At 37.8% G+C, this 24,519-nt stretch overlaps 1 protein-coding gene across 4 annotated transcripts in view; it reads right to left on the reverse strand.

Annotated features, from left to right (window-relative positions):
- Positions 1 to 24,519, reverse strand: part of PLXNB2 (plexin B2) — a 376,688-nt gene that overhangs the window by 39,910 nt on the left and 312,259 nt on the right. For all 4 annotated transcript variants that reach the window (XM_083365660.1, XM_083365663.1, XM_083365662.1 and 1 more), the window contains 7 exons: positions 20,968 to 21,104; positions 18,263 to 18,433; positions 16,894 to 17,029; positions 13,437 to 13,652; positions 11,683 to 11,859; positions 10,117 to 10,253; positions 8,218 to 8,318 (listed from right to left, as the gene is read on the reverse strand). In XM_083365660.1, the coding sequence (XP_083221786.1) occupies positions 8,218 to 8,318; positions 10,117 to 10,253; positions 11,683 to 11,859; positions 13,437 to 13,652; positions 16,894 to 17,029; positions 18,263 to 18,433; positions 20,968 to 21,104 (1,075 nt within the window). The remainder of the gene's footprint in view (positions 1 to 8,217; positions 8,319 to 10,116; positions 10,254 to 11,682; positions 11,860 to 13,436; positions 13,653 to 16,893; positions 17,030 to 18,262; positions 18,434 to 20,967; positions 21,105 to 24,519) is intronic.

The raw sequence follows: 24,519 nt of genomic DNA on the forward strand, positions 1-24,519 counted from the left end.
ACAAATTTATACAAAAATATGAAATGATTTGGAATGAAGCTGATGTGATGAGTGTTGGAATAATTATTTTAAGCATTCACCTGGTAACTACTAGTATCTTAAAGGGTGGAACCAAAATAAATGTTATAAATATTAATTGAGAATGAAATAAAATCATCTTTCATTGGGTATTCATTTTGCTCTTTAACAGGTCAATGAGAAATGTATGAATGAATGACAGTATCCTGTACATTGTAAATTTGAAAAAGTATAAAATGAAATGAAGAAACCTGAATTACTGAATACTATATACTTGAAGATTGTTTGCTGAGAGGTACTATATATAATAAAACTAAAGCATGGATGAGAATAATTAGAACATTTAAAGTAATGGTTCAGCCTTAGCACTAGGGAGTAAGAACAGGTTCTATGATTTCTTTATTGTTCAATGTTTTACGGTATAAACATAGAAGAAACCATGTGGTGACAATACAGAGTTGGTGAGATTTTCAGATTCTTGATGGAACATAGTTTATATATGTGAAGTCACATTTTTTCAGTGCCATTGTAACTTCAAATGGTCACTAAATGAATGGTTGTAAGTTGAGAACTCTTTGCATGTGTATTTATTTACATACATGCACATCATATACATACATACATGTATATTTATATTTATATAAATAGGAAAAATCTAACATTATGAGAAACCAAGGAAAACCTCTTGGCTTTTCTATAACAAACACACACAGGGAACTACACTATATAGTGATTATAAAGAAAAACATCTCCCGGGGGACTTCCAGTCCTGCGTGGTAGCGAGTGGTCATGGGCTTGCAGACCGCCGCACACCTGTGGCTAATGTTCGTCCTGCCTGGAGACCCTAATGGGTCCAAGCCACCCCGGAAAGGTGGTAAAGAAAGAAGGGTGGCCCAGCGACTCTGGACTGACAGTGGTCATTCCATTCATCTTGGGGAAAGCCTTCTAACCCGACAGGAGAAAGGCTGTATTTCACTTATCAATCCAAGCTACTTGCAACCGGAGTCCAAAAGAACCAGCACTAAAGTAAACATTGTGCTTGAAACTGGGTGAGGAATCTGATTTTCCCTTTTCTATCCTACACTTAATTTCCTGGAAAAGATCCCTAAGAAGCAAAATACCTCTGAAAGTGAAGGAAGGGGACTTCCGCCCCATCCTTATACTAACAGAAGTGGCAAATTAAAATTTCTATGTAGGATCAAAATATATGGTAGTGAAATAAATGTATAAACTTGAAAGCTAAAATTTAACTTTGGACAAGTTTAAGATTGTTGAGTGGTTAAGATTCTCATTTTAAAGACCATTCTTCATATTGAAAACTAAACAGATGCTGACACCTAGTGGTGGATGAAGTTTATGACAGCTATGATTTCCATAGAGAACTTGCCAAAACCTGGGAAAAGCTAATCTGTGTTGTGACCTTCAAAGCTTTAATAATAAAGAACAGCTGTGACAAAAAAGACAACAATCTGGGCTGAGAGAATTACAAACTTTAGAAAAAAATCTTTTTTGAATTCTTTGGATTACAAATATCTATTTAACCAGGATTCTAAAGCTATTTGCAGATAAGAAGGAAAACTTCAACTTTTGGCCATCATGGATCAGAGACATGTAGACAGAACACACCAAGAAAACATAAATACCTCTCAAGAGGAGATATATAGTATACAGCAATTAATTCAAATAACACTGAGTTCAAATCACAAAGAAATCCAAAATAACTTTGAAAATACAAATCAATCTATCTCTAAGTTAACTTTACAACAACAACAAAAAAACTTCCAGGATATAACAACAGAGAAGGAGCAGACAAAACAAATAAGCAGACATAAAATTGAAAAAAGAGACTCAAAGACGAAACTTAACAAAGTAAGAAAACATGATTTAATCCTAGTGGGAAATTTTTTACAAGAAATGGAAAAAACAACTCAGCCCTTAAGACTACAAAATAAATCTGAAGACAAAAAAACAGATTGGATAAAATGGAATGTAGAGATGTTGAAAACATCAGAGAGAGAGGAAGTGATAAGGGAAACAAAGAAGGAGAAAGAGAAAAAGATTTTCCAGAAACATGGAAAGGCAAAAGCCTCACAAAAAGACACTTTATTCGATTTACTTCTAATAATAATAATAATAATAATAATAATAATAATAATAATAATAATAATGATGATGATGATGATGATGATGATGATGATGATGATGATGATAATAATAATAATAATAATAATAATAATAATAATAATAATAATAATAATAAGGAAGGGACCAAGGAGGTCATCTAGTCCAACCCCCTGCTCAGGCGGGAAACCCTATACCATTTCAGGCAAATGGCTGTCCAGTCTCTTCTTAAAAATTTCCAGTGTTGGAGTATTCACCACTTCTGGAGGCAGGTTGTTCCACTGATTAATTGTTCTAACTCTCAGGAAGTGGAAAAACTTTTTGATTCAGCAAAACACATTGATCAAGAAAGATACTGGTCAAAGGAAAAAGTTCAAAGTGAAAATTAAGAAAATAGATAATGGGATCTACCAGAGAGAATATTTAAAAAAGAAACATTTGTTTGACTATGGTTAAAGAAATAGAAAAGATTCTGAATACATATGTCATTCTAAGAGAGATGAATTCCTTAAATGATACTGTATGCTTCCCCCCACCTTTTTGTTTTATTTCTTGATATAAGTTATATAATACTGCTGAAATGGCCTAAATAAAGGAAATGTTTTAGATAATTAAATGAGTCTGAATTTAGGGAAATTATAATGTATAAAAAAAGAAAAAAATGTTTTGAATAATAGTTAAAGGATTAGATGGCAATTCACATTAAATGGAATATTTAAAGATTAAATATATTTTTAATCATGGTTAGAAAGAATAAGACATTTTGGGAATGAATATATATTAGCTTAGGAGGAGTATATATTTTAAGTAGTATTTTACTTTTTATGTTTCTTTACTCTTGCTCTTTTTTCCTTTTCTTTACTGTTTTTCCCTATTCTTTAAGAAATGTAAAAGTGTTGAGATGGTTTATATGGGAAAAATGAATTTAAATCTTTAAATGTAATTATCTGTTGAGAAAATCTTAACCAGCAGGAATACTTTGAACTTTATGGGAGAAACAAATCTAAATAAGGACTCTAACAGGATATAAGATGAGGCAACCAGAATGATTAGATAGAAAAGAAATATTATTTATTTATTTTATTTATTTATTTATTTATTTATTTGTTTTTATAAACCGCCCTTCTCCCGAGGGACTCGGGGCGGTGTACATAGTAAGGTAGGTATACAGATTGAACAATAGTGAAAAACAATAGTAAAACAAACTGGGACCCCAATTAGAGCTATCAGGCCAGGCCGGACTACTGGAACAGGTAAGTTTTTAACTCACGCCGGAAGGTGCGGAGGTCGGGGGCCATCCGGATTTCGGTTGGCAAGCAGTTCCAGAGGGCTGGCGCACCCACTGAGAATGCCCTCCCCCTGGGGGCCACCAGCCGACATTCCTTGAGCGGTGGCACCCTGAGGAGGCCCTCTCTGTGGGAGCGCACAGGACGGTGGGGTGTTGACATTGGCAGAAGGTGCTCCCGTAGGTAGTCCGGACCCATGCCATGTAGGGCTTTGTATGTCATTGTTAGCACCTTGAATTTCACTCGGAAGGCAACCGGAAGCCAGTGCCGCTCACGGAGGAGAGGTGTGATATGGGAGTATCGGGAGGCCCCCAAAAGTGTCCGTGCCGCTGCACTTTGCACCAGTTGAAGCTTCCGAGTGGATCTCAAGGGCAGCCCCATGTAGAGAGCGTTACATTATATTAATGGGATCATTATTTCTAGGAATATTGGGAAAAATCATATATGTAACTGTTATTTATCAAAATAATAAGAACTGTATTATTTCAAGGTTTGCAAAGAAGACATTTTTGGGAAAAGGGGAAATCACCTAAATGTACTATGTAGATTATGGATTATAGAAACCAATTGTTAATGATTTTTCTTTACAAATGTAAATCCAGCAAACACACTGTTTACCAACTATTAAGTGATTTAAGTTTAAAAAAAATCAATAAAATATATGGAAAAGAAAAAAGAAAAACGTCTCCTTTCAGAATTGTGTGTCTCCAATACTATTTATTGTAAATATTTGTTTTGAGCTATTATAGGAAAAGAAGCAATTAGAATTCAAGCGTGAATTCTCTTTCCTTCTCTCTTTTCACAAGTAAACATACTTCTTCCCTGAAATATTGTAGATAACTGAAAGCAAGTAAGACAAGAAAAGTCTAGCTGCATAGGTGCTGTTTCCATAATTCTGTTATATTAATAAATGTTAATTTTAGTATAAATTTTATGTAAGAGGTCTAAGACTGATATTTATGATTTAAGAAAGATCAGAGAAAACACACTAGGTCCATCCAATATCTTTTAAATTTGACACAGGGGACAATTACTTTGTCCACTTATACTAGAAGATGTCTGCATTGCTGACAAATCTCCAAGTTAATTAATCTAATAACCTGCCACCTCAGAAATTTCTGTTGACTATAGCAATTTAAAAAAATAAGAAATTGACTGCTCAGTGAGCAATTTAGCATCTATAAAAGATTCTAAGATTCCTGGCTAGTAGAACTCCAAATATACTTATCTATTGACAAAGAAGTAGATAGTAGAACTGAATAATCAGTGGAAACAAAAAAATGAAAGAAGAAAAGTAATTTCAAATTTCAAGGCAAAAGAGAGCAGAAACTAGACAGAATTAGCAAGGATTAAAGGCAATATATTGGCATGCTGTCTGTGTTAGGCAAAACAGTGTTAGGCACCTTACACTAAACAAAAAACAAAAAACTGACTTCAATGTAATACACACAACATGGTTTTTGGCTCCACCTGTGTAATAAATCAAACTGGGATTTGGTACCTACACACAGCTTCTATCTAGGCCAGCCTCCAAATGACTGAGGGCTATTCTTGGAAGCCTAAAATGATCTTATGGCCTATGACAATTTAATGGCTTTAGGTAAACTGAAGTCATTGCTAAGGGTGCAGCACAGTGTCAAATTAAATCAGCAGTATGATTTCCTCAAACTCACAAAGATGAGTTTGAACTGCTATCAGCAAAGAACCAGCATATGAATATCATAGATGATATTCATGAGTCAAAGAGGTGAGAATTTTTTGCCTTTCAAAATATGCCAGCTTGAATGTATAATGAGCATAATAGATTCAAGACAGATGTGTACATCTTGGAATTCCAGAACTGTGAAATCAGTATGTCTAAAATTCTTACAAAATGAAGTTTTCAGATAAGTCACTTCCAGATTGTGGAGTGTTAAATTGACACAAACACCATATGCATAAAAGTGACCCTGGCTGCATTCCTTAAATCTTGTTGAAAACTGAATTGATAACATATTTCTATTTTGATTGCTATCTTAGATATATGAATAGGATTTTATTAACATGATACAACATATTGGGTAAAGAGATGCTTCTTTGATAAAAGCTTGTCACTGCTGCCTCCTGGGATATGTTTTCAGTGTTCCAGTCTATTAAATGTCTTAGTATTTCCAGGTCATTTTCCCTTTAAGTACTAACCAATAATAATTACTATTATTGGTTCTATTTTATCAGATTTTTTTCTGCAGTCCAAAATTCCAATAAATTTCTACAAATTAAATTATATTTTATTTTATTTTTTATTTTATTTTATATTTAAATTTATATACCAACCTATTCCCGTAGGACTTAGGGAGGTTTACAGGGAAAATTAAAAGTTAAAATCCATCATATACAATTAAAAATGATTAAAACTAAGATTAAGTTAATCCCTGAACTTAACTAAAACCCCATTAATTAAAAATTAAAACCCCTCAGTCTGGGCCAGACAACTCAAAAAACCAAGTTTTCAAGTCCCTACGAAATGAGCGAAGGTCGGGGGCGGTCCTAAGCTCCATGGGAAGCTGGTTCCAAAGGGCCGGCGTGCCCACAGAGAACGCCCTTCCCCTGGGGATAACCCGCTGGCATTCCTTAACCGGCGGTACCGTAAGAAGGCCCTCCCTGTGGGAGCGCACAGGACGATGGGAAGTTGATGCCGGCAGGTGTTCCCTTAGATAATCCGGACCCAAGCCATTTAGAACTTTATAGGTCATTACCAGCACCTTGAATCTCACCTGGAGGGCAACCGGAAGCCAATGCAGCTCACGGAGAAGAGGTGTTACATAGGAGTATCGGGAAACTCCCATAACAACTCGCGCAGCTGCATTCTGCACCAGCTGAAGCCTCCGAGTGGTCCTCAAGGGCAGCCCCATGTAGAGAGCGTTGCAGTAGTCTAGCCGGGAGGTAACAAGTGCATGGGTGACTGTGCGTAGGGCATCTTGGTCCAGATAGGGCCGCAACTGGCGCACCAGACGAAGCTGGGCAAAAGCCCCCCTGGTCACGGCTCCTATATGATCTTCAAAATTGAGCCGTGAATCCAAGAGGACGCCCAAGTTGCGAGCCCTATCGACGGGGGGGGTAACACCTCACCACCCATCATTAGTGGTGGAACAACCTGGTTTATCCGAGATGCTGATATGCACAGCCACTCAGTCTTGGCAGGATTGAGTCGAAGCCTGTTTCTCCCCATCCAAACCCAGACTGCTTCCAGGCAACGGGACATCACGTCGAGTGCATCACTGGGTTTGTTCGGGGTGGAAAGAAAAAGTTGGGTATCATCAGCGTACTGATGATACCCCACCCCAAAACCACGAATGAGCTCGCCTAGCGGTTTCATGTAGATGTTGAACAGGAGGGGAGAGAGGACCGACCCCTGAGGGACTCCACAAACGAGACCTCGGGCCGGACCTCTGCCCTCCCGTCAACACCGACTGTGAGTGGCCCAGGAGGTAGGAAGAGAACCACCGTAAAACGGTGCCTCCCACTCCCAACCCACTGAGACGCTGCACTAGGATACCATGGTTGATGGTATCGAAAGCTACTGAGAGATCTTAAAGGACTAGGACAGAGGAACATCCCCTGTCCCGAGCCCGCCAGAGATTATTCACCAGTGTGACCAATGCCGTCTCCGTGCTGTACCCGGGCCTGAAACCCGATTGGTATGGGTCCAGATAATCAGTTTCCTCCAGGAACAGAGGAAGCTGATGCGCCACCACACTCTCAACAACCTTTGCCAAAAAGCGAAGGTTGGAGACCGGAAGATAATTATTTAAAACAGCCAGGTCCAGGGCAGGCTTCTTGAGGAGGGGCCTCACCACCGCCTCCTTCAAGGCAGCGGGGAAGATACCCTCCTTCAAGGAAGCAGTTATTACTGCCTGGAACCAGCCTCGTGTCTCCTCCCGAGCCGCATAAACCAGCCAGGAGGGGCACGGGTCCAGTAAACAAGTGGTGGAGCTCAGTCTCCTCATAATCCTGTCCACGTCATCGGGGAAAACAGGGTCCAACTCAGTCCAGATAACATGCTCAAGACCGCTTGATTCCTCCATGCCAGACTCTGCCCAGTCAGAGTCCAAACCGGTCCGGATCTGAGCGATTTTGTCCACCAGATGATGACTAAACTCCTCAGCCCGACCCTGTAAGGGTTCCTCCCTCACCTCCCGATTAAGGAGAGAGCGAACCCTCTCTATCCAGCTGAGAAGTTAGTTGTGAAGCTGGTCAGCCTTGTTTGGCCTCAAAAGGCTAAGCAGGTACAGACTTGGTTAGAAAATGACTAGGAAATACTATGGCAGTTAACAGACTGAAAAAAAAATCCAGAAGGCAGCAATGACAAACCATTGTTGCAATGAAACCTACTTGGATGAGTCCATAAATCACTAGTAACTGGACTTGTTTCACAGAGATTTTACTTTTTCCCCTTTAGACAACAGAAGCATAACTTTCAAATATTAATCCATTTTCTGTTGAAATAAAAACTGATTTAGTATGTCCTAAGAGAAACATCTTGAGGATTTTATTATCAATGATGTAGTTCCTGATATGTACTATTTTATTTCTACTTCAAAACACCATTAATGTTTAAAAACACATTATCTTTTTATGGATAGCTTTTGGATCGTTTGCCAGACGAGTAAGCCATACTTAATTTAACGTAGTAATCAAAAATGTTTTTGCTTCCTGCAGGTTCTCTAAAGACAGTTTAAAGCAGACAGTAGTAGACATTCAATACATCTTGTGAATTCTCTGGAGACCCTAAGAAATCCAGAATCCGTCACACCTGTAAATTCCTTTTTGCACCGATCTCTGACACTTTCTTCCAAGCCTTCAAGTTGTGATTTAATTTTTTCGTATTCTCGTTCTGCTTTTTGGCTTTGTCGTCTATAAGGAATAGAGAAGAAGTTCAGAAAAATTACAAACTGTAAAAATAAATCATTTTACAAGAGTAGGGGTATCTTTAGAAGTACATTTTATCTTAAGTTATAAATGCATAGAATTAAAGTATGCAAGTGTTTAATATTATATTTACTCAAAAGTACATTAATGGCAGAAAGTGAAGAGGAACTAAAGAGCCTCTTGTTGCGAGTGAGGAAGGAGAGTGTACAACTTGGGTTGAAACTAAGCATTAAGAAAACCAAGATCATGGCATCCGGCCCTCCCAATTCCTGGCAAATAGATGGGGAAGAAATGGAGGTAGTGACAGATTTTATTTTCCTGGGCTCCAAGATCACTGCAGATGGGGACTGTAGCCAAGAAATTAAAAGACGCTTGCTCCTCGGGAGGAAAGCCATGGCAAATCTAGACAGCACACTAAAAAGCAGAGACATCACCCTGTCAACAAAAGTGCTTATAGTCAAGGCTATGGTCTTCCCAGTTGCAATGTATGGCAGTGAAAGTTGGACCATAAGAAAGGCTGAGCGCCAAAGAATTGAGGCCTTTGAACTATGGTGCTGGAGAAGACTCCTGCGAGTCCCTTGGACTGCAAGGCGATCAAACCGGTCAGTCCTAGAGGAGATCAATCCTGACTGCTCTTTAGAAGGCCAGATCCTGAAGCTAAAACTCAAATACTTTGGCCACCTAATGAGAAGGAAGGACACACTGGAGAAGAGGCTAATGCTGGGAAAGATTGAGGGCAATAGAAGAAGGGGACGACAGAGAATGAGGTGGCTGGATGGAGTCACTGAAGCAGTAGGCGTGAGCTTAAATGGACTCCAGAAGATGGTACAGGACAGGAAGGCCTGGAGGAACGTTGTCCATAGGGTCGTGATGGGTCGGACATGACTTCGCAACTAACAACAACAACAACAACAACAACAACACATTATTGTTTGAGTTATAATCATTTCTAACTTTTATCAAACTTGTATGAATTTAATCTATGTTCAGTGATATTTTTTTAAGCAATATGTACTTTAACAACCAGATTAATTTGACTGTTTAATACGCAGACGTATGTAAATATCATTTCAGGTCTTCATCTTTTGCTCCTAAATATTTTTTTTTCTACAAATCTATCAAGACCAGAGAGAAAATAATACAATTTTTAGCACATGGATGTTAAAAATTGTGATATGGAAAAGACACTTTGGAAGTAATCCATAGGGTATCTGTGTACAATGAAATCATGAAAATGTCTGCACTATGATTAATAGGCAAAAATTGTGATGCCTAAAATATTTTTTATTCGTTGAAATAAACACTTTCAAGGAACAAAAATCAATATAGATGCTTCTAGAAAAAATCCCTGAGGACAGGAGTGGATGAATCCAATACCCTGACTATAGAATTCACATATATATATATATATATCTTCCAAGTAATACGTTGAACATTTATTTTATGGATAGTTCGTTGCAGGAAAAAAACCAAAGGCTGCCTTTCATTATTTTTAGTATGATGGGAATGAAAACAAGCTGTCTTGCAAAGATATATAACAAGAGGTTATCTTGCTTCATCCCACACAATTTAGTGTGATATGGTCAAAAAATGGTCAGTTAAGAAAAGCTTCCATGTCTATTCTGGATTGTCCCTTAAATCCTTAGAGTAAATTTTATAGCTTCCATGAGGAGTTTGGGGAAGAAAGAAAGCCTTGTCTGCCTAGATTCCTCCCACATTTTTTATCAGAAAATCAGTTTTGCCTTTATTATTTGCACAACAGCTGATGACAATAAAAGCTTACCTGTAGCAAATGACTGAGATGATGATAATGGCCACCATCGGGATAATTACCAATGTCAAGATCAGACTCAGTGGCACATCACTGACTTGAGCATACTCCACTCTTCCTAGGACCCATTCTTTGAAGCCAAATTTTACCTAGGGAAATAATTGCAATTCTTAAAAACAGATTTTGCTAAGCATTCAATGCTTAGTTATATGCCAGTTTGGCAATTTAAAAGAATCAAAATAAGAGAAGTTCATTGGTGTATGCAATTCATATTCCAGATGTATTGGGATTAAATCTTCAGAATTACCAGCCAGTGTAGGCAACAGTTTTGGAGAAATGGCCCCAACATATCTGAAATGCACTAGTTTTGGCAAGATAATCTGGAACACCCACTTGTGGCAATAATTATTGAAACAGAATATGACCATACATAAGAAATATAGAAACGCAGATTGAATTTTGTTCAAATCATAATGGTTTTTAAAATTATAATAATGCTCACTGTTAGCAACAAACAGACATTTCAATCCTACTTTCAGCCCTTTCAGGGCACTTAAAACAGTGTCCAGATAAAAACAAGAATAAAAAAAGAACATTAAATCAACTAAACAATGTCAAAGAGAAAATTTAAACAGATCTGTTTAGATTTACCAAAACTACTAGGAGTATATTGCAAATGAAGCAGTGTGAAAGTTTTATGAGCAAATGAATTAAAAATGATGGACCATTTAAGACTGTTTGTGACAAATTTTAAAAATATCCTAAACTAGAAAAGCAAAAAAATATGAGAATAACTTTTGAAAGTGGACTACCAGAATGAGCAGACTATGAGACAATGGTCATGTCCGTATAAATGGCATTTGGTGGGCAAGTTCACCTAGAGAAAATGGTCCCCCAGAAAGTTAACTGGATGACCTAATATATAAAAGACAATAAAAACAAAACGCTAAACCATATTTGGTGTTAAAGATGATTTGCTGAACATAGCAAACTGGACTAATTATCACACACATTAAGCAGAAACTATAGTTTATAAATCACAATGGCAGCATGCAGTACTAACATTGAACAGATCGTCCTATGCTTAATGCTACGAATGAATCCAGACAGACAGTTGCACTCTCAAATTTAAATTTCATTATGGTCACCATTTGTCAGCTTGGCTTGACATGAATTGTCCAGATGAGATGCCTGCTAAATTCACATTAAAGAGGACTTGACACTTTGCTATGCGATTGAAGATTCCTAGGATGCCATTCTGTTTCACTGAGGCAAATGTTAATGTCAATGAATACAAGCCAAAATCTTAGCCTATAGAAACCTTGCCCAAATTAACATCCTCCAGAATTCCAAGTCACCATGAACTTGCTGATTGGGAATCTGAAAATCTGTAAATCTCAACTGTAGGAGGTTTAGGCAAAGAAAGGCAAGTTTCTTTGTACTTTGTTGAAAATAGATAATAGCAAACGGAATTGGAATTCTTGCTGAACAGAGAAAATCAAGTTTTGATTTTAATGCAAGTTTTTGTATTAAAATCCTATATTGTATTGGTAAAAAATATAGAAAAATGTGACCTACGATGAATTCTGGAAGGTTGTTCACCGTATCCCTTTTTTGCCTCCGCTTGGGTAGAGGTTGCTCTTCAGGTGGTTCACAATATAAATCCTTTTCAGTTAGAGTTGTTATGTTGCAGGGTTCTTCTCCTACAAATGCACGAGCCTCATCGATTGTCATAGCTTTGTTCAGATTACTACCCTAGATAGAAAAATTAAACGAGCCACTTTAGCTATCTGCTAATTTAAATATTTTTAAAGTAGGGTTTATTGGTGCAAGGAGCAAGAGAAAAGAAACATTTCACGATCAAAACATGTCTATCATAAAGACAACGGCTGAGTTTATTAAGTCAAGATACTCAATGCAGTTGATATACTAGGGCAGTGATGGCGAACTTTTTAGAGACCAAACTGCAACCCAAAACCCACTTATTTATTGCTGGATGCCAGGTGGGCATGGCCCATTGGGTGGGTGTGGCTGTGGTGGTCAGGGCAGACTGGGTAGGTGTGGCCAAGGTAGGTGTGGTCACCTCGATGTTGGTTGTGGGGAGGGATGCCTGTTGGGGACCAGGAGAATTGGGGGAGATGCAGGGGGGGCTCTGGCGGGCGAGGCAGTGGGCAGGAGGCTCGTCCTGTAGGGTGAGGCGAGGCAGGGTGTGAGTGCCATTGCCACGGGGCAAGGCAAGGCAGGGTCAGCTGCTGCCGGACACCATCGGCCCCCACATAGGAGGCCAGCGAATGTATGGGGGCCGATGGTGTCCGACAGCAGCCATAGCCTGCCGGCTCTTCGTGTTCTGTACCAGCCTGCTACCGGCCTTGCACAAAGGCAACCCCTGTACAAACAGTAGAGACTGGAGAGCGTCTGAGGCTGGAAAGCGTCTGCCAAGTTTAATTCACAAGCAAAACAACAGAACATGAAACAAGATACCGGAACTTTGATCCTCAAACGGAACGGTTGCTTTCAGCAACCAGCCCTTCCCCAAACACTCCCTTTATTTAGAGTTCAGGGCGTGGCCTCCCTGTGCCTCCTTCCGAGGAGTCCCACAGCCTTTCTCTGCTTGTTCCTGCTTGACTGCCTCCTGCGTCGGGCGTCCTTGAACAGGGCCAGCTGTGGGTCATCATCATCCGCACTGTCGGGCTCGCGCAGCTGAGAAGAGGGCCCTGGCTGGGGGCTCTGCGAAGCCTCCAAGCCATCATCAGCAAGTTCGTCTTCAACACCCTCCTCCTCCCCCTCGTCTGAGTCATCCGAGACATCCGAGCCGGCTGCCGGACCCACAGGCTGGCCCTGAATCACAACACTTCGACCGGCACACTCTGGGGCTCCGTAGCCACTGCCAGCATTTCAGACAAGCCGCCTCTGAACTGGACAGCTGAGGAGGCGATGCAGGGGAGGTGCCTGGGAAAAGGAGAGCATGCGAGGCCAGGAGGGACGGGATGGGGGGAGGGAAACCAGCTGTGCCGGATGCATCTGGCCATGTGGGACCTCGGATGGCTGGTTGAAGAGGGATGGCTGCTATCTCTGGGGTATGGCACACATGCCCACAAAGAGGGCTCTGAGGGCCGCCTCTGGCACGCATGTCATAGGTTCGCCACCACTGTACTAGGTTTTGTGACTAAGCATGATCTTGTTTATAAACCATTGTTTGCTTACTCAGCTATTCTTGTATGACCAGGAAATTATCAAAAAGTATCAGGATAAATTTATTGAAAAAAATCCTCAGTCACAATAGAAAAATCAAGCACATAATGTAAAAATCGATAATTTCCTAATAGATTTACCTTTGCATGAATAAGTTTGTTGACCTGTTTTTTGACTCCATCAGTAAAGTTTTCAAAAGTTGGATCAGCAACATACTGAAAGTCTTGACGCTCCACCACATGACCATCCATTTTAATAAGTATAAAAATTTGATAATGTTCTGGATCCTCCAGTACTGGTGGAGATAAGAAGACTAATGCAGTATCATTGATTTTTGAGATGCTCTTTCCTTCAAACTAAAGAAAAACAAAAGGAAAAGAATATTGCCCATTACTATTTACAAATTATACATTTTTTATTTGAAAAGGAAACCAGTACTGTAAGCAATCAAATAATCTCATAAATTTTAGTGTATTTTTTACTCTAGTTTGTAAAAGTCTGCAATATCTGTAGGTGTTTTACAGTAGCTGAAAAATGCATGCCATGATGAAAAAAGAATTACAATTGGTATAATTTTCACCGCCTTACACAGAGTGAATGTTTGAATTTTATAAATGATTTTTGATAAGATATTCCTACTAAATCAATGTTTTTCTCTAAACAATGAAAGAAACAGATTTATATGTGGGGTTTACCTTGGACTGAATATCTACTAATAGCTAAATATCTTTAACAGTTGATGAAATGTAATTCCTTAAAAGTTCATTTAGGAAAAAAAATATCCTCAAAACTGCAACATAAATATATTATTGTGAATTTTATAAAATGGTTGAAACATTAGGACATACAATTTCAATTATTTTTCTATTCTCAATATCATTTTAATATGTGTTATTTGTAATCTTTCAATTATTTGATTGTTTTATTTTGGTTGCTTTCAACAGTGGGTGAAACAACATTATTTTATCTATTGTGGTGTATTGATCTTGAGGACCTTCTGGGTAGAAAGCTGGAATATTTTAATTACATAATTATACTGTTCCAGCTTTATTTCACTTTCTCAATATATGAATACTGGGGTTTCTCACTGGACACTACGCATATCTAAAATTAAACACTTTGATAAATATTCATCACTACAGGAAGTCCTCAACTTGCAATCACAATTGACAATCTAAATTTCTGTTGCTAAGCAAAACAGTTATTTCTGTTGCTAAGCAAAACAGTTATTAAGTGTGTTTTGCCTCATTTTACAAACTTTCTTGCCACAGTTGTTAAGAGAATTTCTGCAACTATTAAGTGAATTTGGCTTCTTCACTGACTTTGCTTGTCAGAGGGTTGCAAAACATGGCGTCAGGAGCCTGCAACCATCATAAATACATGCCAGTTGCCAAATATCCAAATTTTGATCACATGATCATGGAGATACTGCAATAATTGTAAATGTGAAAAATGGTCATGTCAGTTTTTTCAGTGTTGTTGTAACTTTGAACTATCACTAAATAAATGGTTGAAGCCGAAGACTATCTCTATTAAGAGTGGTTGTCATATCCCGAAAATTAATTAAAATTTGCCTTGAATATAGGAAACATTGGGTAAGAGTAATCTTTTTTCAGGATGGTGGGATAAAGAATAATACACTGTAGAGCCTTTTGACTATAATCCTTGAAATACATGACCATTTGCCACTACAACTAAATAATGGAGGTATGGTTCTAAATGCTCTGGTGGTGCAGGGGTTAGAATGCAGTATTGCAGGCTAACTCTGCCCACAGCCTGGAGTTCAATCTTGACAGACTTAAGCTGGACTAAGCTTTTCATCCTTCCAAGGTCAGTAAAATGAGGAGTCAGATTGTTGGAGACAATATGCTGATGTTGTAAACCACTCAGAGTGTGCTGTAAAGCAGGGCTTTTCAACCGGTGGTACACATACCACCAGTGGTACTTTGGCACATGGCAGGTGGTACATGACCATCATAGAAAGGTGTAGCAGGGGAGGGGAATGAGCCGAAGTGACCCAAGCCTGAGGGAAAGGCAGCTGCAGCTGCAGGACTGTCTGGGCTCGGCAGAAGCCCCAGGATCGCCATAGGGCTCCACCTGATTGGCTCCAGCTGATTGGCACTTCAGGAAGCAGCGTGGACCTGGAGGTGAACTGGAGAAAAAGGTGGGGGGAATAGAGGAGCAGATATAAAAGGAGGTGGTTTTGGCGGGGAAAGGGGAAAAAAAGACAACAGGGAAAGAGAAGGGAATGGAGAAGAAGCTGTCTAAGAAGAGCTCAGCAGGCAGGGAGACGAGCATGTCGGAAAGGAGGTGGGTATATTTTGGAAACCAGTGGGTTCTTATTCAGCTGGCAGCTTGAATGGATTACCATAAGGATTTTTATGCAGTTTTTACAGCGTTTTGTAATTCAGAGGCTCGGATTGTGTGCTTTGGTTATTGGAATATTTTAGTCTGTTTCACAAAGGCTAGCAATGAGTCCAAAGTGTTGGCTTCTGTAGGTTTAATTCCTTTAAACAAATGTAATTGGGTTTACCCTCTTAACTTGAGTCTGTCTATGGCTTTTAGCAAGTTTTCTTTGTAGGTAAACAGGCTTAATTTAAGGTTATCGCTTTTCACAATTGCCAAGTCTTTGCTATATTGTTTAAACTGAGACACGCCTGAGGCAGCTTAAAGGAAAAAAAAAATCCTGGAGTTTAGTGTTTCTTTATTCTGGGAGGCTTTTGTGAGCCTTCTTGCTTTGCGCTTGATTCCTGTGTCTTTAAGGGTACAGGGAAGGGACTGAGGGGGTGCATTCTTACTACACTGTGGAAGGAGAGCTCAGAAGGCAGGGAGGAAGAAGAGGAGTGGGAGAGAGGAAGAAGGGCTGACCAGATAGCTCAAGGGTCTACAAACTTAGCAACTTTAAGACCTGTGGACTTCAACTCCCAGAATTCCTCAATCAACCATGATGGCTGAGGAATTCTGGGAGTTGAAGTCTACAAGTCTTAAAATTGCCAAGTTTGAAGATCCCTGAGCTAGCTGGTAGTGGTGCATATTAATAAACATGGATAAATTCATCATACATTTGTCAATGGAAAAGGAAAGTGATTCAGCAAGGGAACAGCCACCGAAGAAATTAAAATTGGTACTTTTTTACTTTTTTCTACAGTTTTTAATATTTTATTAGATTACAGAATAAAATACAAAAACACAAAAGCAAATAGTAGGATACAGTGGGGAGGAAAAGGGGGAAAAAGTGAGGGGGAGAAGGGGAAAAGAACAAACTTCCTCTGTTGCAGTAGAAGGAAGCGTTAACATTGAACCTCAACTTTTTTACTTTTCCATACTGTAATACCATAAACTAGCCATTTCTATAACAACAAATGAATCTAATCAGTAAAACCCAAAATCCCTCCTTTTTTTAAGTCATCAAGTTTTTGACACCTTGCTAAGCACTGGTGGTACTCAAATATTGTCATGTCCTAAAAGTGGCATAATCTGTGAAAAGATTGAAAAGCCCTGTTGTAAAGCACTATTGAGCAGTTTATAAGTCTAAGTGCTATTGCTATTGCCTAACCCACAGCTAGACTGTATTTTGAAACAAAGGATAAGTAATACCTTTTGATGCCTCTCTGTTTGTCTCCTCCTCCTCCTCCTTGATGATATATCTGTAAAAGGCTTGAATTTAACTTCCACAGAGAACTTCTGAATGATATCAAACCCAGCACCAAGTACAGTAATATTTCGGCCTCCACTAAAATACACAAAATTAGAAATCACATGTTTTCTGATTTTAGACAGATATTTGAAAATGCCTACCTTGCTTTTATTCTAAACTGAATCTTGTTTGTAGATAATAGAAGAAAATCATTAAATGTAGTCTTAGTTTATCACACATCTTTCTTTTATAAAATATCTGTACGATCAAAGAGAATTAATGATAACGTTTTCCAAATAATGGTACATCAGCAATTTGCTTTTTCTTGTGACAGAAACTCAATAACATTGCTAAAAAATAAATTATGATTGTTCCCCACACACATATGATATCATAACCTGGTTTACTAGGTTTAATAGTTGCTTGTGTTACTATATATCACCAAAGATAAAACAGCCAGACATTCCTTCAAGAAACTAAAAAGCTATAGTTATAAATGCATGGTGTAAAGTCCAACTGATTGTGAAGACCCTAGAATGACATATTAACAAACTATGGTTTGTGTCCTTGCTTCTCTGTTGGTCTGCATAGCATTGTTTTGTTTTTCTTATGCTATCCAGCAACAACCCTGAGCATCACTAATCAGAAAAATAAACTCAAAACTGTGAAGCAGAAAATTTAAAACAGCCACGTAAACCTTATGGACAAGCTATATTTCTTAAATAAATTAATTTCAATTATACAGAATCAAAAGATTCTTTTGATTTTCACCCATAGTTCTGTGTTTGGACTCCAGATATAACATAAAAATTCAAAAACACTGTTTCTCAACTTTAGCAACTGTAAAATGTATGGACTTCAACTCCCAGAATTCCCCCATGTTGGCTGAGGAATTCTGGGAGTTGAAATCCACACGTTTTAGAATTGCCCATGCTCCTGCACTGCACTAGCCTGAAGTGTTAGGGAAGAACTGGTATCTAGCATAAACAGAACTGAACCCTATGGGCCAATGTTTAACACAGATTAAACAGCTTCCTATATTAAAGATCACGTTGAATGTTTTCCTTTAATTTTGTAAATCAATAATTTTTATTTTTTTAGATGAAATAAGCAGTCACACAAGCACCTGATAATTTTTTCATTAATTCTTAAATGGATGGAAACGTTTACCTTACCTGAAGTTGATGACTTTTATTTTAGAAGAAAGATACAATTATGTTACATTTATTATGACTGCCAAGACCTAAAGTAGTAGTTATCTAATAATTACACTGGGGAAAAAATCTCATTAAACTTGAACAAATCCTTATAACAGAACCATTTTATTACCTGCGAATGCTGACTTCAGGGGTGATCTTGCTAACAGTAGGATTTTCACTATAGGTAAATTGTACATTTTGTATTTCTTTTTTGGTGTTTCCGTGCTGTAAAGTTACAGAAACAGGCACCTTCTTGTTGCTTGGTCCAGTAATACAAACGATTTCTTGCCCAAATGTGATACTATTTAAGAGTAGGGGAAAGGGGAAAAAATAATCAAACAACTTATTTTAACAAGTTCATTAAGACATCACTATTTCGAATTTCACATCTAGATAAAGGAAAGGAGGAGTTTCAAAAAGAAAGAGTGAATTAGGAAAATCAGATGCCTGAGAAACCACCCAAACAGGTGTCCTATTGTGGGGGAAGAGAACACAGCAGTACTCTACAATTTATTTCTGCTTTCCGGATATTTGCTTCAGTCCAATTTAGCCTGGGATTTAGCTTTACTATTAGATTATAGTAATTTTGCTCAGTGTGAAAGGGAGAGGATTTCAAAAATGCTTCTTTTTTTAGTTAGGAAAAAAATATTACCAATTAAGAACGGGTGAGCATTAATGATGTGTGCAAGTTTTTGCTCTGGCTTTTGCATACCTAAACCATCCTCCTTAGAAATGCCTAAAGAAGTGACTTATGATTCTACTATCAGCAAGCTGTTTAATAATACTGGGATATCTTCTTCTTTTTTTAAAGAAAATACCAGTACATAGATAGAAATTATTTCAACATAAATAAAGGCCATTTTCAGCATGGCCTTTCCTATGGTTTCCTTCCTTCCTTCCTTCCTTCCTTCCTTCCTTCCTTCCTTCCTTCCTTCCTTCCTTCCTTCCTTCCTTCCTTCCTTCCTTTCTTTATACCATTTCAATCTTCTTTCTTCCAATTGAGATGCTTGAGAATTGCCCTAACTATGGTCTTCTAAGTGTTTCATGGGAAGTTGTTTTTTTATACTACATCTATAATATATTACACTACATTGTACTGTATAGTACTACTTAGCCAATGTGTCTTTTCTGCATGGAAAAATAAATGTAAAAACACCCACAGAATATTGTTTCCTTTTACGTTTGTACTGACCAGCCATATTCTTGAGTGAAAGCCAGCTCACAAGTTGTAAAGTCTCATTTAAGACATCAGTCTAATAGAATATATACAATGTTTGCTGACAACATTTTCTCCTCCATGGAAATATTGCATATAAGTATGTGTGTGCATAATATATATTATACATAATCTTTATGATAGCATTTAAAGTTATATTTCCAAATTTAATCATTTCTATAGTTCTTTTGATTTTAATATTGCAACATGGTGTGCATGTCTTCAATGCCAGCATTAACATCTGCTAACATAACCCATGCTGTGTTCAATTATAGTTTTTGAGGGTGTTCAAATATTGCAACAATATTAGCACTCCAGTTATGTGCTTTTCAGAAAAAAATACTAGACTGAGAGTGTACAGGCCTTCCTAAAATCAAGCATGTAATTGCAAGGTGGTATCAAGATTACCATCTAAGAAGTACAAAGTAGAAGAACTTAAAAATGAACCTAAACTGTTCCTGCATCACCCAGATGGAATACAAATATGATAAATGGATAAAGCTTGATTCACTCATATTGCAAATATTCCTTAATTAAGGCTGAAGCATATGATTAATTACCGCATTACTTGAGCAATACAAACCACTAATTTTCAATGAAGGGCAATTCAAGTATTCCACAGGCAGAGCATGACATATTAACCAAAGCAATTCTGTTCCCCTCCATCAAACTGGACTCTCTGAAGTGGATAATACCAATTTATTACTGAACTCTTCCAGACAAAATACCTCAGATTGTTGTACTGTTGAAAGTTATGTAGATAATGTATTTTCCACCTTTAATTCACCAAGCAGTGATAAATATCACCTGTTTATCACCTATTAGAAATAATTAGCTGTAACTTCCATCTTTTAACCCTTACTGTCAAATGGCTTTGCTATGACTCATCACCACTGCCATTTTTTCAGAGACTCACACTATAAAAATGAGGCAAGGGATGCACTTTAAAACTATTTTGTTTTTGATTTTGCTCTTGCCTGGAAAATTATAGATTCAATGGTGAACTTATAAGCAACTAGAAAAACACCATGCCTATATGTAAAGAGGCATTTTGATCTGTTACTCTTAAGTAAATGGCATTCTCAAAGGAGTTAAAATGTTATCATGACCTAAATCTTTCCCCTTCTGTATATGCAACAACCCAAAGGGTAAAGCAAGGATCATGATGCCACACCATATTTTGACATTTTCTACTCTGGATGCCATTTCTTTGAAGGTGCTAAACTCCTATTCCTTTTCATGTTGGCTCTTTAATTAATACAGGAAAAGCTCACTTAACACTGGTAATTTATTTCAGGTTGCTGTGATGGCTGCAATTACATTAAGTTGGTACTTTGTAGATTTGGAACGTTTTGTTCACATGCCTAGCTTACTTACATCAATGGCCAGTAGTTAGACATACTAGGAGTACAGTTCCTAACCCTGTGTTAATGCTGAATAGAATAACATTGAAAAACAAACACCATAAAATTAAAGAGCTAATAACAACATGCTATCAAGATAACCAGTTGTTCTATTGACAGAATGTAGGTTGGAATACATGATACAAATGGCACAACAGTATAAAAGACAGTATGTGGGCTGGGATATTAAGAACAGGTCATGCATCTTATACTTACACTCTGCAGGGTTCTTCATCAAGGTAAACACTAACATCTTCAATAGAACCTGTGGCTAAGTTTGTGCCACTGATAGTTAGAACTGTTCCTCCAGCTTGAGGACCTTTCAGAGGATTTATTCCTGTAGGTATAGGATCCTGCAATGTAGAAAGTCATAGATTAGCTAAATTCTGGATTTCTTTTAACAATGCATTTTTCAAACATTGTAATAATACATTTTAAGGGTGCATAAACAACGCAGGGAAGAAAAAAAATAAAGTCTATTATAAACAGCTCTTCTCAAGGTTAAACTATTATAAGCTGCTACTGATATCAAGTTCTCAGGAATAATATAGTGGATAAACTGCCCATTCAGTTTTTAAAAATTTCTTTTAGAGCATACTTTTTTCAGACTTGGTTATAATGCTTCTTGCAGCACATTCTTGGATATAATCACATCAGTGGCATGAGCAGCAAAGCCCATCATGTGAAAGGAACTGTGAAAGCAGCAGATAATTTTTTCACGTGTAATAAGGAAACCCTGCCCACCTATCTCAAATCAGAACATTTGCTGATCTGGAAAGCAGCATTTAGGTGTGCACCTTAAAAGCAAGCCTGCACAGCATAAAGTGTGACTTCCTGAACTAGATATAGCCTCTCCCCAGCTTGATAAAAACTTCCTGCTGAGAAATGCAGTGCAAAACTAATTATTTCCTAAACAAATAATGAGGTTCTGTGACCTTGCTGAATTTGTTGTAAGCTGATCTACAAACAGTTTTTTTTTAAAAACTGAAACCTACACATCTCCTGTGTCTGAATGAAAACATCTTGGCCAAAATATCACTGATAATTTTGCCGCTCTCAGAAAGAAATAGTAAAGATAGGGTTGTTTTTTTCTGGTGATTCTTTGAAATTTTATACTTTTGATATTTTAGGGTACAACAGAACTATAATAAGGCTCAAATTCCCAGGATTTTACAGGTATATGAAAGTCTTTCCATGACACAATAGAAGAATGTATGATCATTAAAATTGCCAGACCACTGGCAGCTCCAGGCAGCAACAGAGGTTAACAGGAGCAGGTCACATTAAGTGCATTACAGTAGTCCAAATGTAAGGAAATTAGGGAAAGCACCACAGACACCAACAGCTTTCCAGTCTCTGAAAGGCTTGCAAGTGAAGTCAAAATAGTGCAGGCAGCCGAGGCGTCCCTGGTCACAGCTTCCGTCTGTTGGACAGAAGCAATGCATCCAGTGGAACCTCCAAGTTGTAAACCTGCTCCTTTTGAAGAAGTAAGACCTCATCTAGAGTAGAAATTGTTGGCAGATGTGAGCCAGATCAACCCATTACAACTAGCTTCTCTACCTTGCATGAATTTAATGTGAGTTTATTTTAATTTATCTAGTCCCTCAGGACTTCCATATTCTGGTTAAAACCTCAGCAACATCTCTGGTTTAGTCTGACAGTCTTTAAGTCTCATCAAGGTTGTGATAGATGACCTTGCCTAGCAATTTCATGCAGTTACTGTGAGATAAATGGCCAAGAGAGACATGGATCTTGCCCATGGTTAGAGATTTCATACTATAGGGAGCCCGAACTATTTCCAAGAAACTTTAAAGACTCTGCCAAAGTGGCATTTAAACCCGAGCAAAGGCATTTTATCTTTTATATGGTATATTATAAAAATTAGGGTTTGGATCCCAAATGTTTAGTTAGTGATTTTATATCACTTCACATAGGAATGTTAAAAATTGGTATGATACAAGCCAGCTTTAGGTCTACAAAGAGATGAAACCAAGAACATTCCTTGTACCTGAAAACATACCATTTTGTTTCAGGTTTTGCTTTTGTATAGTTATAATTAAAAAAACTCAGTTAGGTAATAGGACATGGTTGACTTTGACTGGTTAAAATGGGTTAAACCTGTTTTAGTATAAGGAAGGGAACTAGACTGGAAAGACAAAAAACATTCAGAAGAAATCAGAAAAATGCCTTCAGGTAGTCCTCAACTTAACAGCCATCTGTTTAGAGACTATTCATAGTTATGACAGCACTAAAAAAAGTGATTTACAACTGGTCCTCACATGTATAACCATAGCAGTCACATGATCAAAATTTGGGTATTTGGCAAATAGCATGTATTTATAATGGTTGCAACATCCTGGAGACAACAAGATCACCATTTGTGATCTTCCCAGCTGGTTTCCAACAAGCAAAGTCAATGGGAAGCCAGATTTGTTGAATGATTCACTTAGTAAGTGCACTGAATCACTTAACAACTGTGGTAAAAAAGGCTGTAAAATCAGGCACAATTCACTTAATATCCACCTTACTTAGCAATGGAAATTCTGGTCCCAATTACAGTTGTAACTTAAGGGTATGTGTTTTTTTTTTTTTAAAATATCCCCATTATTTAATAGCAAAATACTTTGGAACAAAATGCTTAAAGTATGCTGATTTAAATACTGGGAATGTTTCTACTGTATTTTGTTTAAAAACCAACATATCAATATGCTAAAATGCACAAAAAAGAGATGACTCCACAAAAACATAATGATTACATTTGGTCTACTATGGGTACCCGTTATCTCTGATTGCTCAATTAATTGTCCCCATCCCCCCCTCATGAATCTTCTCTTTTGTAATGGAATAAACTTTTCACATGATAATAATGTCAATTAAGCTTCAAAACAGGCATACCCACTTATGGACTGCCTCAACTCAGGAACTCTGCAAATGAAAGCTTAGTAATAGATGGTTTAGATGGATTTTTCTTAACAAAACTTAATGGCCTGGGCCTGATTTTACAAGGCATAAAACAAGTTTTGTAGGGCTAGACTTGGTATTTATCAGCAGTTTGAGTATATTCATTATACACAGTGAAACCAAGTGCAACTACCTATTGCTCTCTTACATAAATAGATATTACAAGTAGCCCTAGCTACAGAAACCTTAATGACTGCACAAAAAGATATTCTTATGAAACATGCCTTGGGAGCTTTATAGCATAGCAATTTATTGCCACATGTTTATTTCCTCTTAATTTAGAACTGAAATTGGCTGCTGAAACCTTGGCCCTTTATTGCAACTCTGCTGTAAAATTGCAGAGCTGGGAACAGGGAAGGATATGTGGGGAGACAAGAAGTGAATGGGGCCAGGACAAAATGGAATTTGATTTTAAATTTGCTTAAATTAATTGAATATTGTCAATGTCACTTCTCTGAATTATTTTGTAATGATAAAAAAATGCAATAAGGTAGCAACTTTGAGAAGTGCTGGGGAAAAGACAGGCAGCTCTGCATTCTTAGCCTGAAAACATTTAACAGTAAAACAAATTGGGGAATGCAGATCCATGTAAAAAGGGAGGTATTTATAGGAGAGGACATGGATTGATGGCTGGAACTTTACGGCTTTACAGCTGACTCCCACTGATTTACAACAGCTGATGATATGGCTATGGTGGTCTGGTTTTTGTCTAAGGCAGACTTAAAGTAGGTTGGTGTTTGCTGGGAACTATTGTTCACTCTCACACAAAAAGAGGAAGAAATGCCTCACATGATTTTGAATCAACCA

This window comes from Vipera ursinii (genome assembly GCF_947247035.1).
Source record: "Vipera ursinii genome assembly, chromosome: 6".
In the NCBI taxonomy this organism is placed as follows: domain Eukaryota; kingdom Metazoa; phylum Chordata; class Lepidosauria; order Squamata; family Viperidae; genus Vipera; species Vipera ursinii.